This window comes from Anabrus simplex, chromosome 12, assembly GCF_040414725.1.
Source record: "Anabrus simplex isolate iqAnaSimp1 chromosome 12, ASM4041472v1, whole genome shotgun sequence".
NCBI classification, from domain to species: domain Eukaryota; kingdom Metazoa; phylum Arthropoda; class Insecta; order Orthoptera; family Tettigoniidae; genus Anabrus; species Anabrus simplex.
In genome coordinates, this window is record NC_090276.1 from 20,976,707 (window position 1) to 20,993,598 (window position 16,892).

Consider the following 16,892-nt stretch of genomic DNA (forward strand, 5'->3'; position numbering starts at 1 on the left):
CTCAACCTCCAACAAGCTTGTTTCTGCTTTCCAATTTCATTAGGAGGGCAAATTTGCTCTGCTTCTTGGCTTTGACAATATGAAAGTGACTGAGGTATGAGCAATAAAAATAAAAAAATAAAAATAAATAAATAAATAAAAATTAATAAATAAATAAATAAATAAATAAATAAATAAATAAATAAATAAATAAAGTACAGTGGAACCTCGATTAACCGTTCCCGGAAACTAAGTTTTCCCAGATTATTCATTCAAATTACTTGGTCCCGCAAGCATCCTAATTAAATCACGCTGTAAAAATCCCGCAATATCCATCCCTCGAAGAAACGATTTTCCGGATCAATCGTCCAGAAATTTCAATTCCATCAACGCTAAATCCTCGATCAAGCATTTTTTAAGAAACTGTATCCCACGAAAGGACAGCTAAGGCATACTTATGGATCTTGCCATTAATGCCCCGTCATTGTGATAATTAAAGCAAATACTGTACTGGAAAAGCAATCGGTGAATTTGCATAACGGACAATCTTAGCATCGCGTTCGGGTGGCATTGTTTAGAGAATCCTCAGAAATCCTAAAGCAGAGAGTGGCCACAACAATTGGAAGGAGACGGTGTGCATTCCGACACCTCTACTTGAAGACGGAATGAATTTCATCAAATGTTCGTATTAGTAAAATGTCCACATTATGTCTGGCGTTAGATCATTATATTTTTACTTTTTTCGATTGAATCACCAAACAGGTTTTCGGCACTTCCCTCAGGGCACTGTAGAGTCACTGGGCTTTAAGGCAGGAATTGAAACTGCTCCTTCTTAACAATCTAGAATTTGAATATTATCGTATACGATTATGTTATTGACACCAGAAGAGATATTACACCTTACATACATAAAGCTAAGGGAGATCTTGGGATTGCCTATTACTATTTTGGTCCTATTTATTTTGTGTTAAAATGCCATGAAAACAGCAATATTGTTTTATTTGTGCACGTTATATTTAAAAAGTTTGTATCATTCCTCACTCGCACTGCCTTGTACCACGAGTGCACTTTCCAGCTGAGCTCAAGGTCACAAACAATCGTAATTTCTGAAGTTTTGATGAAATTTTTTCTCTTTCCAATTTGATGAAATGAAATGGCACGTGGCTTTTAGTGCCAGTATGTGTCCGAGAACTTCGGCTCACCAGGTGCAAGTCTTTTGATTTGACACCCATAGGCGACCTGCGCGTCATGATGAAGACAAAATTATGATGAAGACCAACTATGGTTAAAATTCCCGACCCTGCCAAAAATCGAATCCGGGATCCCTGTGACCAAAGGCCAGCATGCTAATCGTGAAAGAAGTTTTCACGGGAAACTGACGAAGTTTCCCCGGTAAAACTGAATATAAAGTATCAAGATTCTTTAGCCGTGGAGCCAGACTTCCAACTTGATTGTGATTAGCGATGGACAGAATTGAATATAATGCAATCGAGAACTTTTAAGAATCGATACTTACATTCGACACCATACCCTCGAGTTCAACATAACATAAGCCTAATTTATGCAGTACAAGATTTCCAGAAACTGACTACGAACCGTATATCAGTGACCAAATTGCAATGGAAGATAAAGAAAAGAATGGATTTTGCCATCATGTTGGGCAATTTTGTACCTAACGTGCTTTATTTTATTAGATTAGAGAATTAAAAACTACTTGGGTTCGATTTTTGTTTGAGTTGGCATTATTAGATTTTTCGAGGAGTTTGGCTGATCAAAGTTGCCTCTTACCCGAAGGGCCCCGGTTCGATTCCCGGCCAGGTGAGGCATTTTTATATGGATACAAGGGCTGGTTCCAAGTTTACTCAGCCTATGTGATTACCTTTAATTGAGAAGTTATCTAATCGTGAAAGAAGTTTTCACGGGAAACTGACGAAGTTTCCCCGGTAAAACTGAATATAAAGTATCAAGATTCTTAACTTGGGTACTGGTAATTAAAGTTTGAAGACAGTCCCACGGTCTAACTAGCCTGCCTCTCACCCAGAGGGACCGGGTTTGATTCCAGCCATGTGAGGCATTTTTACCTGGATATAAGAGCTGGTTCCAAGTCCACTCAGCCTACGTGTTTACCTTTAATTGAACAGGTATCTAATCGTGAGATGGCGATCCCGATCTAGAGAGCCAGGAATAAGGGCCGAGAGGATTCATCACACTGACCATGCGTCAATTCGTAATCTGCAGGCCTTCGGGCTGGGCAGCAGTCCCTTAGCAGGCAAAAGCCCACTGGGGCTGTAGTTTGGTTTGGTTTGGTTTAGGAGTGTTTGTAAAACTATAATTATACATATTTCATTTTTGTGATGTTTAGCCGAATTGTTGATGGTTTTCATTCATTCCCAGATTTTCTGTTTTCCCATGTTTTACTTTTTTTTTTTCCGGGGTCCTTCCAAAAACGGAGAACCGAGGTTCCACTGTACATGATCATGAAAACGGAGAACCAAGGTTCCACTGTACATGATCATGAAAACGGAGAACCAAGGTTCCACTGTACGTGATCATGAAAACGGAGAACCGAGGTTCCACTGTACATGATCATGAGTCAACAGCAATGCAAATCTGTAAGTTTGCTACTTCTGCCTCTAACAAACTTGGAGATATCAACAGAATAGCTTCTAAGACTAAAATGCTGACAAGTCCACCATATTACTAGCTCAGCATAAGTTTATCTAAATCTATTGTTTGTTCTTCCACAAAAGTGTAAGCGCACACACAGTGATTCTTTAGGAAGTATTTTAACCTTAGTTGACCAAAGAAAGAAATCATGATTAGTAGTTATTAGTAGCCTTGCAATTATGCAAATCTCTTCACATTATTCCCATTATTGAGAATGTTATTTATGTTGGTTTTTTTTTTTTTTTTTCTTCTGTGAAGCTTATGACATGTTCTTGTAAACAGTGTTTACAACCTGACCGGAAAGGGTAGAGCACATGATGTAAAACGGGTTGTGTGGGCCAGGAAGCATTCCACACAAATCACAGAAATCTATCTTCACTGCTCTTGAAAAGGAGATAAAACTACTTCTCTTTCAAGAAGGCATTATGTAAAGAAACTGAATAAAATCAAACAATGTTCGATATTGGACATTCAGCACACACAGCAAAACCACCACAATCTTCAGTCTTCAATTATTTTCCTTGATTGCTGGTTGGTTTCCACACTTCAGTCTGATGGTTTCGTTACGAAGCTTGATCCCTAGTATTTGTTGGAGACACCGCATTTAGAATACCGGTACTTCCAATTTGCTTATGTCTACTTTTAGCAAACCCCACATTTCAGAACCATACAGCAAAACTAGAAGAATGAGCAAGTGAAAGATGTGGATTTGTTTTAACTACATCAATGAGTTACAAGCACCATTCAAATGATCCCAAAACACTTGCAGTAAGACCAAACCTATTATGAACTTCAGCAATTAAGACAACTTTCCTCTCCTGCACTAGTAAATCGAAGTATTAAAATTCAATGAGTTGTTCAATTTTATTCCTGGTAAGGTAGACAGCTACTAATGTCATGACTTCAGTTTTGTATGTCATTCTACTCATAACAGCAGTTCAATCGTAGCTTCCTTTAGATGATGCTGATTTGCCAAAAATTTGCACAATCAGAGTACCGAATTTCTCCGAATCCAAGACCGTTTTCCATCAAAAGAAAAAATTCAGGCTTACAAAGTGCTTTGTAAGCAGACCTAGCCAACAGCTGGAAACTGCAGATGATGATGAAAGTGCTTTGTGAAATCATATGATGCCTTTATTGTACAGTACACATTTTTAGACTATCTTTGTCTTCACACCAAAGCCGAATACTGGCTTTAGTTATGCCCTATTTTCTTGCAGTTGCACAATTTTTCTTTATTTCTGCTAGTTCGTTTTAATAACCACCAAATTAAAATTGGCATCATAATACTGAAAAGAACCTGTTGAAAATTTGCCGGCAATACCTGTTCCATGTCTCTAAAATACAACAATCCATCAGGAAAATATTCATGCTGTCTATAAAACTGTTACTTTTACTAAGCATCAGGTACAACAGGGCGCCGCTAGATGCATGTCTCGCTTGCCGGTTGCGGTCAACTTCAGCGGCTAGTGACGTTTAAAATGAAAATGCAGACATTGAACGTGAATGGGTTTACTGTGCTGTGGTGTGGCCATTCCTCCCTGGCGTTTTTCAGGCACATACCTCACAATTTCATCTTCGACTTCTTTAAAGTGTCCTTGTTGCGGGCCACTATGTATTTTTTGTATATTACGCACTTTTAAGCTATCTTTGTCTTAACACTAATGCGGAACATTGGCTTTAGTTATACCGTATTTTCTTCCAGCTGCACAATTATTCTTCATTTCCGCATGTTTAATAACTATTAACTAAAACCTGGCATCGTAATATCGACGAGGACCAGCTGAAAACTTGCTGGCAATACCTGTTCCACGTGTCTTTACAATATGACAATCTATTACAAAAATATTCCTGCTCGCTGTAAAACTTTTAATTTTACTAAGCGTCAGATACAGTAGACATCTTATAACTCTGCCAGTGAGTAGCCATGGCCTTTCTAAGAATTCAAAGGTTTGCATGTTTTGATGTCATTCAGCGGATTTGAGAAACGTTTTTGAAGAGGCTAACACAGGGACTTTTTAAAAATCTATTCAGGGGATTGTCGCTCACCCGGTCGCCCGCACTGCAAGTCTGTCTCCCGCCAAGTAGAATGTCATTCATTCTCTTGTCATTCCCTCTTCAGTACTTCCCAAGAACCAGAGACGTTACACAGAGGCACTGTACAACTGGTTGCCGCAGCTAGCGGAAAGATGCGGACATTGAAGGTCGAGTTTTATGTGCACGGGAGGGGAGAAGGGTGGTGGTGGTGGTGGTGGTGGTGGTGGTGGTGAATGGATAGCTGCCAGGGGTGTTTTTACAGTTAGGCCACGAATGCAAGACGATACTTGATTTTTCACAGGAGAATCTGGGGAAAATATGTTGTCTTGTATTTGGAGAAATACGGCAGTATGTGGTCAAATGATAAGATGAAGTGGAAGCAAGATCACCATCAGCCGGAGGCTATGGTTGTCGCACAGAACCATGATAAGTCCCTGGGAAAACAATAAAAAAAGAGTACAAACCTGAGATCCAAATCCCAGAATCTCATGTGAGATGGATGAAGTCCTCCCTGACTGCACCTCGTGCAGGTGCCTGAACATGTTGAGACGAGCTCGTCCACGCCCATTGTCAAGTTGTCCTTGGGTCATGACACCCAGGAGTGTTGATTTACCAGCATCAGCACTTCCCAGTACAGCAACACGTACTTCAATGTTATGCTGGTCATCTGGCACCTGGAAATAAATTAACATATTGTTAAGATATCAAAGAATTTTATAAAATTGCAACACATTTCAATCTTATGATTAGCACAAGCTACAAAAGCTTAGTTTTCCAGTTGCTTTTAAAATAATACTGGTATTACAAGTTACAAAATCTTCAATTTTACATACAATCCGAACTATTGTAATTTTCATCACACCAACCTTAAATGCATTCTAACCAGGATTCAAACCGGCTTGATAAAAATCCTGTGCTAGCAATTAAGTCAAAGATCTATCGTACCCACCTAATTACCTAAAGTAGGTTATGAAGAGACATGCAAGGTTGCGGGCTGCTCGTAATACCCAACTTTCCTATGTAAAATGCAACATTGCTATGTCTTACGAGTACAGTTGTAAAATGTTCTGAATTCGCACAAAAGTAGATCTGCACACCAACTGAAGTGGTCATAAAGGTGTCTGAATAAAGAAACACATCATCATCATCATCATCATCATCATCATCATCATCATCATCATCATCATCATCATCATCATCACAACCATCACAGACTTGAAATGCACATACAGTATGGCCCCTATTTAACGATTTTACAGGGACCTGATTTTTTTAACCTTAAATGGGGGTTTACCTTAAATCAAGGTCTCAGTAGAAAACACACCTTTTCCAGATATCTTTGCTTGTATTAACATAAATTGTAGCATCACATACATATTATCTACACAGTGACAGCAATAAAACAAGGAGATATCAACCTACACACTGTACTGTTGACAGATATTTGTTGGTGAATGCAAAACCGCTTCAGTTTAAGGTTGTTCTTATAACGTTACGCATAATTTTCCATAAAAGTCCGGAAAGATACCAAACTCGCAAAAAAACACATAAAAATTGGTATGAAACAGCAATCGGTTTGTTTAAATATTTTTGCAGATGTTTTCCAAGCAACAGACAGGCCGGCCCTATGGTGTAGGGGTAGCGTGCGTGCCTCTTACCTGGAGGCACCGGGTTCGATTCCCGGCCAGGTCAGGGAATTTTACCTCAATATGAGGGCTAGTTCGAGGTCCACTAAGCCTACGTGATTAGAATTGAGGAGCTATCTGACAGTGAGATGGCAGCCCCAGTCTAGAAAGCCAAGAATAATGGCTGAGAGGATTTGTTGTGCTGACCACACGTCACCTCATAATCTGCAGGCCTTCGGGCCAAGCAGCGGTCGCTTGGTAGGCCATGGCCCTTCGGGGCTGTTGCGCCATGGGGTTTATTCATTATAACGTATTTTCTAATTCCAATAGTCCGAATATGCATATTAAGTTTCATTCTTTTTAATTGTAATAGCATAGGCTTGTGGCAAACATTTCCATTTTCTTATTTCAAATGGCATCACCTAACCTAGGTTCACGGCGCACGTATTATGAAAACATATTTCAAGCTTCCTGTAGAATAATGATAAAATTTTCAATATAAATTTACATGAGAACTTCCTTTCTGAAATTTAACAAGACGCAAAAGTACATAACCTAACCTCTGAAATTAGTTATGCACACCGCTGTATCCTGAGAAGGAGAAGTACCACATTCTTATTTTATTTCAGTACATACTATTAAAATTAAGAATCGTTTACTTCAGTCAATATTTCTAAGGAGTTAACAACTGCTGACATTGCACTTATTACGAAAACATATTATCCCAATGTTTGTTTACACCAGTCGGTGTTGTGAGCAGTCTCGCTCAAGATCGACTCACTCGCGCGTTGCGAGGAATCGATACGGAAGATGATCGATCGCATTCAATATAAACGCTGGAGTAGAGTCATATACTGTATTTGGTAGTGTATGAATATTGATAACGGCTACAAAACACGTGCCCGAATTTGCCCATAATGACGGATTAATCGGTAAAAGGGTTCTCATTGTAACCAAATATTAATATAGGCATTTTCGAAGGTTATTATAATACTGTCTTTAAAACGGGGGTTCTCTTCTGCTACAGCGGCCGTGGTCAGATGTGCATCTGAGTCTGACATCTCACTTTGGCCCCAAGTGCCCGCGCTTGAATATAGAAATAAAATCAGAAACATCTTTCAAAGATTGGTTCACAAATAAGTTATAGTGCTCTTCAGAAGAGGAATAGTGCTCTTCAGAAGAGGGTTGATAATAACTATTGACAATGACAGCTTCTCAATTTTATTTTCAACTGAGAAATCTACTCTGGGATAATAAAATACCACAGAAAGCAAAACTGACCCTGTTTTATACCTAGTTCATTCCAATTCTCACATATGAGACTCAAAACCTGTACCCTGCATAACAAGGCAAATAGTAAAATCCAGTCAACAGGAATACAATTCATCAGAACAATGCACCCGACCAAGAAGGACAAGATTAGAAATGAAGCAAAGAGGAAGGAGGCTGGCATCAAAATACCTGTTACTGAGCATTTAGGAAGACACAGGCTACAATGGTTTGGACATGTTGTGAGGATGGAACAGCAAGGGATTACTTTGGCAGAGAAGTGAAAGGGGAGAGGCCAGTTGGGAGGCCAAGGAATCGATGGACCAACACAATGAAATCGGAGGTCAGCAAGAGGAATGCCAAGTGGGAGAACATAGAGGAACAGAAACTATACTTTGACAGGAAGAAATGGCGAGCACTTGTACACCACACCCGGGAAACTGGAGCTGGAAAATGATGATGACAGTTATCATTCCATCATCACGAAAAAATTCCAAATACTATCACCAGAAAGTTGGAAATAACTGAATGGCAAGGACAACTTCACATTTTTTACAATCAGACTGATACCATCCCTGAGTTACTTCAGTTACTTGCACCATTTCAAAATCAGGAGGGACAGTGTAAATTAGATAGGATAGCCAATGAAATGGGCCACAAAGTTATTCGACTACTCTGCTTCGGCTGCTGAAAAGTCCAGCCAGCATCTGTCCTTGAATGAAGACAGAAAAATGAGTCACAATGAGGGAAGAGCGACTTATGTCGAGCAGCAGACAGAAGTGGAATGATTTTGCTTTAAAAAAAAAAAAAAGCAATTGACAGGAAGAGAAAAAAATATATATTTCTTTCAATTTCTGAATTCTGCAGAGTTTATGACACAGTACTATACTATAATGTGAGTTCCTTTTGTTTACGACAGTCTGCGATGTTTATACAACGTGTTAGTGTATCTTTATCAATGTATCTTTACAAATTAAATTCAGAGTTTTGGGAATATGCTTTTCTGCATTTAATTTTCCACCACGACTGTTTATCTCATATCAGGAGTGAAACTTCAATAGTGTACGGAGACATCATAAAGACAACATCAACTCATATCGGGTGAGTACAATTGATAAAGACATTAATACTACTTGCCTAATAATTGGTTCTTTATTTGTGTACTGTATTTCACTTAAGCTAAATATTGGTATTTATAGCATATTGTCGATTAGTCCACCCTAGGGTCCGGTCCCGAGATGATCGAAGTAGAGGGAGTCTACTATAACTCCATACCATTGCCAATACAATCCTATCTAATATGAGCAAAGATCAAAAGAGATGTTACCAACTGCAACACAACTCTCAAAGTAGTTCATGCTGAACAGCTACACTTAAAACTACAGACATTGTAACCAAAGAAGACTACATTTTCTGCATTAGGCATGCAGGACAGGTTCATGAAAATGATTTCCAGAAATAAATTGCTAGGTACGAAATGATACAATCTGAAAGATGATAGCGATAAAAAGGAGTTAAGTGACATTCCAAGACAAGGCTGCATGATTTATAACCCCCCAGTGTGGTGGATTTAAATGCTGCAGAAGGAGTTCTGAGTGTGGTATTTAAATTTTCTCATATTTGCGCAAGACTTTGTTCAAAGCAGCATAACTTTGGTACTATTTTACAGATTTCAAGTATTTCATCAAATGCATGTTTACAAAACTCCATTCTTTTAGAAAATATGATGCTATCTTGCCTTAATAGTTGAGTTTGGTACGAAATGTCTTGAAACATCCCCCAACGCAGAGACGTCCTCCACACCATTACATTACCCAACTGCTTTGTTCTGAGGTCTCGGGTTCCCTATAAACTGTTCTATTTGACTCATGTAATTAGACAGGTTCTCCCATCGAAATGTATTAGCCGTGGCATGCAGACTGCCATTCTTATTCGATTCCGAACTAAGCATTTCGCATACAGCAATGTCATCCACATCACTCAATCAAACATCTGAATCTAACAAACTTTCATCAGAATCCTCTTATTTCCACAGTCGATAACCCGCACTTGCTTGCCGAAGCCATCTCCACTCATGTCAGAGGGAATGCAAGACAGTGAGTGAGTGATAAGGGAAAGTGTCAAGAGAGCCCTGAACAGACAAAATTTATTATTATGTTGACAGTCTTATTCTTCCCCAAGATGAAAGAAAGGTATAATGTAAGCATAAACCTTCCTTGGAAATCACTCAAATTCCAGTGAACAAAACACTACTGAAAAAGGATCAAGGTATATCATTCAAAATCTCAAACCTTCCGCTTCAAGAAGAAATGAAGTTAAGACACAAATACCTTAAATTTTAGCTAGATCACAGTATAATGCACATGTGTACCATGCAAGTAGAACTCGTCACTCCACCATGCACGATGCTCACTAAATGACGAGCACTCCTCTGCATTGCACACTGATGGGTTAGTAGTGTTCTTACGTGTTGGGCTGCCCGTACATGTTAACCCATATAAATGAGCAACACACTTCAGTGTTCTCCCTAGGGTCATTTTAATGGGCGCGCCACACAGCTGTTTTTACAGACTGCCCAGCTAACATAACCTAGATATGTGCTAGTTACATAATATTAATACACATGTGAGTCATCAGCGCTCCAAATTAAAATGTAAATACTGTAAAACTATTTATTTAAATGATAAATTTGAATTATTGTAACCATAATTGCACATTACATCATAATTTAAATGTTTAGCTTGACTATCTTCTAGTGTCGTGCGCAAGCGGTGTCTCTATTAGTGCGAAATCAGATGCGAGCACACGATTCTGCATGATGTCACAAACCTGCATGGCACTCCACAGTAATAAGAGTGGCTACTTCTCGTATGCCATTAACACTTGCTCCTAGTTTAGTTGCTCAATGAATAAAATATAGAAACACACTAACAAAGCAACACTGAAATTTTACGTCATTATTGATAGCAAGATCATATGCACGGAACCTCCAGTTTCAGGTGGAATACAAACCACAGGGACATGAATGTTAATTTCAAAAATCCCACAAACACTGCCAGAATTCGAAATGTGGCTGCTTAGGTGAGAAACCAGCAACAATGTCACGTGGCTATCACCCTCCCAAAGGCACATCAACAAACATACTTGTCACCTTAATACAGTAAAACCTCGTTAATTCAAAGTCGTTGAGACGTAAAAATCCAACTTCAAATTATGAGATTTCGAATTAACCACCAGCTCGCAATTCAGAAATGCCAACCCTTGCCCCTTCCAAGAAACACTAATGCATGCAATCACCTTTCAAATGCCAAAGGAAAGCTATTTCCAAAATGTATCCAAGGTGCATGTACATTATTCAAATAATGCACTTGGATAAATCACTGGCAAACATAACTTCACGCAACAAAAGAAAAAAAAGACTATTCAAAGACAAATTATGCTGGCTCCCCTGTGCAAATGCTTTATTTTTTGGATTACTGTACTGTTTGCATTTTTTAGATGCCTTGTACTTGCACGGAAAGTGTTCGACGCTCTTAAAATATCGTGGCTTATTGAACTTTCCTATGATGAGGGAGGGAGTCTCTCGCTTCCGTGTGCATTGCAACACAGTACAATGACCCCCACCTTTGTAGGATTTCCGAGCTGGCACTTCTCTCCTTTAAAACCATGTCTGTTTGGGATCAGCGCTAAAAAAAAAAAAAAAAAAAAAATTAAAAAACAATGCAATTTCATCGCCACTGACAATATTGTTCGGTGCATACGAATTGATTATATAAGCCACGCTTTTTCGCCAAATGTGGGCATCACCAGTGTTCACGGATTCTGCTTCTTCGCACACTGCCTGCTACACGATTTGTGGCGCTTCTTAAAACGCAGAATACAAAATAATTAATATTTTACTCAAACTTAGCAAATATGAGGCACACTGTAGACACATCGAAGTGAGTGAAAGTACAGAAAGCTATCCCAGCACGTTCCGGAAGATGCGCTCTATCATGACGCGGATAAATTTTGAATTTAAATTACTCTGAGAAATTTTTCTTATGTAAAGGCAGTTTTGAATTAAAAGTCTGAATTTCAGTAATGGAAGTGACATTGTTCTTCCAATTACGAATTATCCGCATTTTGAATTTAAAAATTTAAAAACATGAAAAACCGTACCTCACGTTTCCAGGAACGAGAGCTTCTTCGAATTAGGTGAGATTTTGAATTAACCGATTTTGAATTATCGAGTTTCTACTGTATCAGTTTCAGATGCCGCCAGATTTAAACTTACTGTGCTACTGCTACTCTTCACATCATCTCCTCCTCTCAAGCACACTACTGAATACTTGGAGTTCAAAGGGATTTTTTCCCCTTCCTTCTGATAGCCTGTTGCGAGAAGTGTAGCACTGGATTGAAGTAAAACCTTGATAGCTGGTACAGAAAGGAATAGGAAAGAATAGAATCTTTGAAGGGTAACACTGCAGATGAATGTCAAAAGTGAGAGCTGATTGCAAATGATGTGATAATGAATTATATTGGTAAGAAAAAAACAATTTGACAAAGATATGGTTTGATAGAACAGATGCTAAGTTAAATAAGAATTGATCACAGTTTTTGAAGGATGTGTGTGAAGATAATTGTATAGAAAAGTCAAAGCATAAATAATAATAATAATAATAATAATAATAATAATAATAATAATAATTTATTTTACATTTTATGGCCTAAATTGGACCACTCTAGTCAATTATAGAGAGGATTTTTTGCTTTACTATCAGACCAATATTTCTTCATTCTGAAAGATGATGTCTTCCTTTCTTCAACCAAAGGCACCCTATATTTGACCTTTTATTAAACTTGGTCTGTAGCCTGGTATCTTGAAATAATTTTGTCTTTGTTTTCTTAAGATCATCTATTGATATTTGGATTTTTTAAATAACATCTTTACTTTCTGTAAACCATTTAATCTTGATCTTGCTATTCTATAATTTTTCAATTATTCTTCTGCTAAATCTGGTGTCAAGTGTTCTGATAAGATGTCCACAGAATGATATACGTTTTTTCCTAATCGTGCTCAATACTGGTTCACTTTCCTTATAAAATGTTTTATATGATGATATTCTCCACTGTCCATGAACTTTATATTGTTTATTTATGCATGTTATAATTCTTCTTTCTGTCTTAAATATTTTGTCTATTTCAAAAATGGTTTCACTAGCATAAGTTATTTTAGGCTGTGTGACTGCTTTATAATGTCTTAATTTTCTTGTTCTATGTCATAATATAATTTGCTTTGTTTAATTTATTTATTATATTATGTCAAGCTGGTTTCGAATTAAGATTATAATTTCTCCAAGATACTTAAATTTATCAACAATTTTTGATTTCTTGTCCATCAACTGTTATTTTATTTACCAGTGGTGGATCAGTAAACAAGATCTCATTTTTTTCAAAAGATATTCTTAAGACCTATTTTTCATGCTATTTCTAGTACAGATTTAAGTTGATGTTGAATATTGGTGGACAGCAGAGCAAGGTCATGAGCAAATCCTAAACAGTTTAAACTTAAATTTTGTTTGGAACTTCAAATTTTTATGTTCTTTAGGATGACCTAGTACCATTCCCTCATCATATACAGTGAAACCTCGCTAAGACGTTTCTGTAGGGGACAAGGAAAAAGAAAATGTTATGCGAGAAAGTACTAATGAATATACGAATAAAAACTACCCAACAGGTATATGTAAACACTAGAACGATGTTTTCTGATGAGGGAATTTTACGTTGTGTATCTGCGGGTACAGTGAAAACTATAGGCCTATCTACCAATTCTAAAGTTGGGAGGAAAGTATTTAAAGGTGTGAAAAACACGAGAGAACAAATATGAAAACCTTTTCTGCTGGGTATTATAAAATAACAAGTACTGGTACACTGAAAGGTGGGAAAAACACCAGACAACAAATAAAAAAACATGTGCACAGGGGCCAATAAAAATATCGGAGTATTATTGCGGTTCACTCTCTTTCTAAAACAAATGTTAGTAGAAGCCATTTATTTCAGAGCCGTGGGTTATTAAACATTATTTTCTGGTCACGCTCTTAGACAATGAATTGGAGGTTACATTCGGCCATGTGTAAATGCAAGGAATGACTCTGGCAACCATTTTGAATCAAACAAAACTTCGACCAACTTGAGTGATCAAGTCGAAACTCGAGGGTACGAGTTTCAACATTTGTGATCTCTGCGCGCTTACGCCAGTCCACTTTCTGACGAGATTTTAATTTTGTCTTCATTAAGTTATTAAGGAATTTCACATTTTCGATGTCCATAACTAGGCTATCACAAGACAAATATGCATCACGCTAGTCAGTTTCACACAATTATGTTCCTAATCCAGATATAGGTAACCATATCACGCGACAAATATTAGCTACACTTCACTGTACCACTCAGCACAAGATACATTTCTACCTTCTGAATGGAATGTGAAATACAAGCACAAACAGGCTTACTCTGCTATTCAGCAATCTTGATGCTGTCTGGCAAACAAAACTGAACATACCTGAGGCTAACGGCTTGCTCCCAGAAAGTGCAACTTATCCTTTGCAGTTCAGGAAGGCCTTTTCCGGTAATCATGCAACTGTTGGGAAGGCCTTTTCCCGTAATCACGCAACTGTTGGGAAGGCCTTTTCCCATAATCACACAACTGTTGGGAAGGCCTTTTCCTGTAATCACGCAACTGTTACGACGGCTCTCACCCAAGTTGGAAATCAAGTTTCTTTCACAAGGGATGACAAATACATTATCATTTTCAGATCTAGGAAAAATGTGATCGCACTAAGCAGTAGTAGTGAAAATTTGTGATGCGATAAGTGAGTTATTTTTATATAGATTTATTACAATGAGAATCAGGACTTCGAATTTACGACGTGCTAAGCAGGAAAACGTGTTAATGAGGAACGCACTAACGAGGTTTCGTGGTATTCTAATACACAATTAAATACCGTAGTAACGGTGATAAACATTCTTAAACTTGTTTTAATCAAAAATGGATCAGAAACTCAACTTTATTTTGATATGGTATTAGTTAAAGAAAGTTCTGTCAGTTTAATTCATTTTGTATGGAGTCCAAAATGCCTTAAAAATTTTTAAATTCAAGGTCTATGTATACAATCATATGCCTTCTTAAACAACAACAACAATAATAATAATAATAATAATAATAATAATAATAATAATAATAATAATAATAATAATAATAATTCCTGACGACAACCCTACAGGAAGGATTGTATATAACTGCTATGTGTAAATGAAGAGCTTCATAAACATCCAATCTTTGTGCCAGGCGACCCAATGAGACATGGGTACAATCACTGGCTCAGCCAAGTATTGAACCTGAGACACTCTGAGTTGAAGTCCTTTATGTTAACCATTCAGGTGATGAACCTGACAACAACAATAGTAGTAGTAATAATAATAATAATAATAATAATAATAATAATAATAATAATAATAATAATAATAATAATAATAATAATAATAATAATAAATTCACCACTCCAGCAGGTTGAATGTGGGAAAAATCGAACCATCTTCATAAAATGGCATCTTCCCATCACTTCTCCTCTTAAGTATCTTCTCCCATATTTGGCTTCTCCTGGTCAATCTTTATCTGTTTCATCCAGCCATCTCCACGTCTGCATCAGGGTCTTTTTCCACTAATCTTTCTCTCAAACCAGGCTCTGGGTGTACTTACCGATTCCATTCTCATAATATGGCCAGACAATTTCATTCATGATTCTTTTACATTATCGCGCACAATCTGCTGTAGCCCTAATTGAAGGCAGAGAGTTTCTTTTCTGTTTTTCTACCTTCTGGTATTCTGCAGGCTCGACCTAAGAAACTTAATTTCTGTCACATGTAGTCAAATGTTATCCCTACAGATCAGGGTTGCAGCTTCCAGTCCATATCTCAGAATGAGTAGCTAGTAGGTCTTATAAAGTGATACTTCTTCTTTTTGGGGAAAGCTTTTGTCCTGTAATAGTTGGGAATCTGAACTGTAGAATAATTATATAATAATAATAATAATAATAATAATAATAATAATAAATACAAAGAAGAAAAAAGATTGTGTAAGTTTATGTGGAGAGTAACATCAACAGTCGAGGGACTGTTGATCCAAGTAATAAAAAATAAATAAATGAAAACAACAATCAGTATCAGAGTTGTGTGCACAGATAATTAATTAGGGTCAGAGTTTAAAGGAACCACAGGAAAGGTACCATCATAACATTCAATTGTTTTCAAACAGAAAAAAAGAATGTATGGGTAAATTCTTTTTAAGAATGGTCAAGGTTGGATTTAAATTCTATTTATCTCTGAACTCTGTAAGTACTCACCACATCAGCCAGTGGTTTTTTTTTTCCTAAGTGCTGACCTATCAAAGCCAGCCCCTCCACGACTACATACCTTTCTAACAAGGACTTCTGCCACCTTGCGACCATTTCCATTCTCGTTGTCCACAAGTCTCTCACGAAGGACTGTTGTGGTGGCACCCAACTTGAAGGCCATCTGCTGCAAGGTTTGCAGGCTTGCTGTCATCTCGTATTCAGCTAGACCCGTAAGAACGCCATTGTCCTCCACACCGATCTCATAGATGGCTTCTCCTTGGCCCTCACGCAGTCGCCATTTCATCTGATAGCAGATACATTTCAGGGGTATACACACTGACAGCCTACACAATTCATATACATAAGAGACTCCTAAAAAAGAAAACAATAATAATTTTTTAAAAATAGAAGAAGAGGGTATACCTGATCTTTAGCTGACCTGCTATTTTGTAAGCTCAAAGAAAATCGTCTCCTAGTATATTTTATAACAATATGACACCTATCTGAAGGTCCATAATACCTTTATGATAAGGAATTCTAAGATCTGACTCTAAGCAAATGAATTTTATTTTATTTCAGTTTACTGTACGCTTTGTTAGTTGAGACAACCTCCAAGTGTGTGGGAAATTATATTAAAGATATCATCCTTTTTACATGGAAATTATCAGATTGAAAAGGTTACCTGGGTTACAAGATGCTCAAAGCGTTGCTTGGACGGACTGACTAACTTGAGCTTGTACTCCACGTTGCCCACCTGAGGTTCTGGGGGCAGCTGGTCTGTGAAGTCATCCCCACTGCTGTCCAGCTGCTCATCCGAGGTAGCAGGGTCAAATAATCCAAGGAAGTCCATTTGGGGGCCTGTATAACAGAAGCGCAATAATACTGAACCAAAAAAGAAAAAAATGGAGCTATTAGCAACAAATTTTTAATTTACCCAGTA

The 16,892-nt window shown here is 37.6% G+C and overlaps 1 protein-coding gene across 1 annotated transcript in view; it reads right to left on the reverse strand.

Moving 5' to 3' along the window:
- LOC136884221 (GTP-binding protein 2) overlaps positions 1 to 16,892 on the reverse strand; it is a 48,281-nt gene that overhangs the window by 20,502 nt on the left and 10,887 nt on the right. The window contains exons 2-4 of the mRNA XM_067156276.2: positions 16,635 to 16,810; positions 16,032 to 16,256; positions 5,148 to 5,357 (exon numbers count right to left, since the gene is read on the reverse strand). Of these exons, the coding sequence (XP_067012377.1) occupies positions 5,148 to 5,357; positions 16,032 to 16,256; positions 16,635 to 16,810 (611 nt within the window). The remainder of the gene's footprint in view (positions 1 to 5,147; positions 5,358 to 16,031; positions 16,257 to 16,634; positions 16,811 to 16,892) is intronic.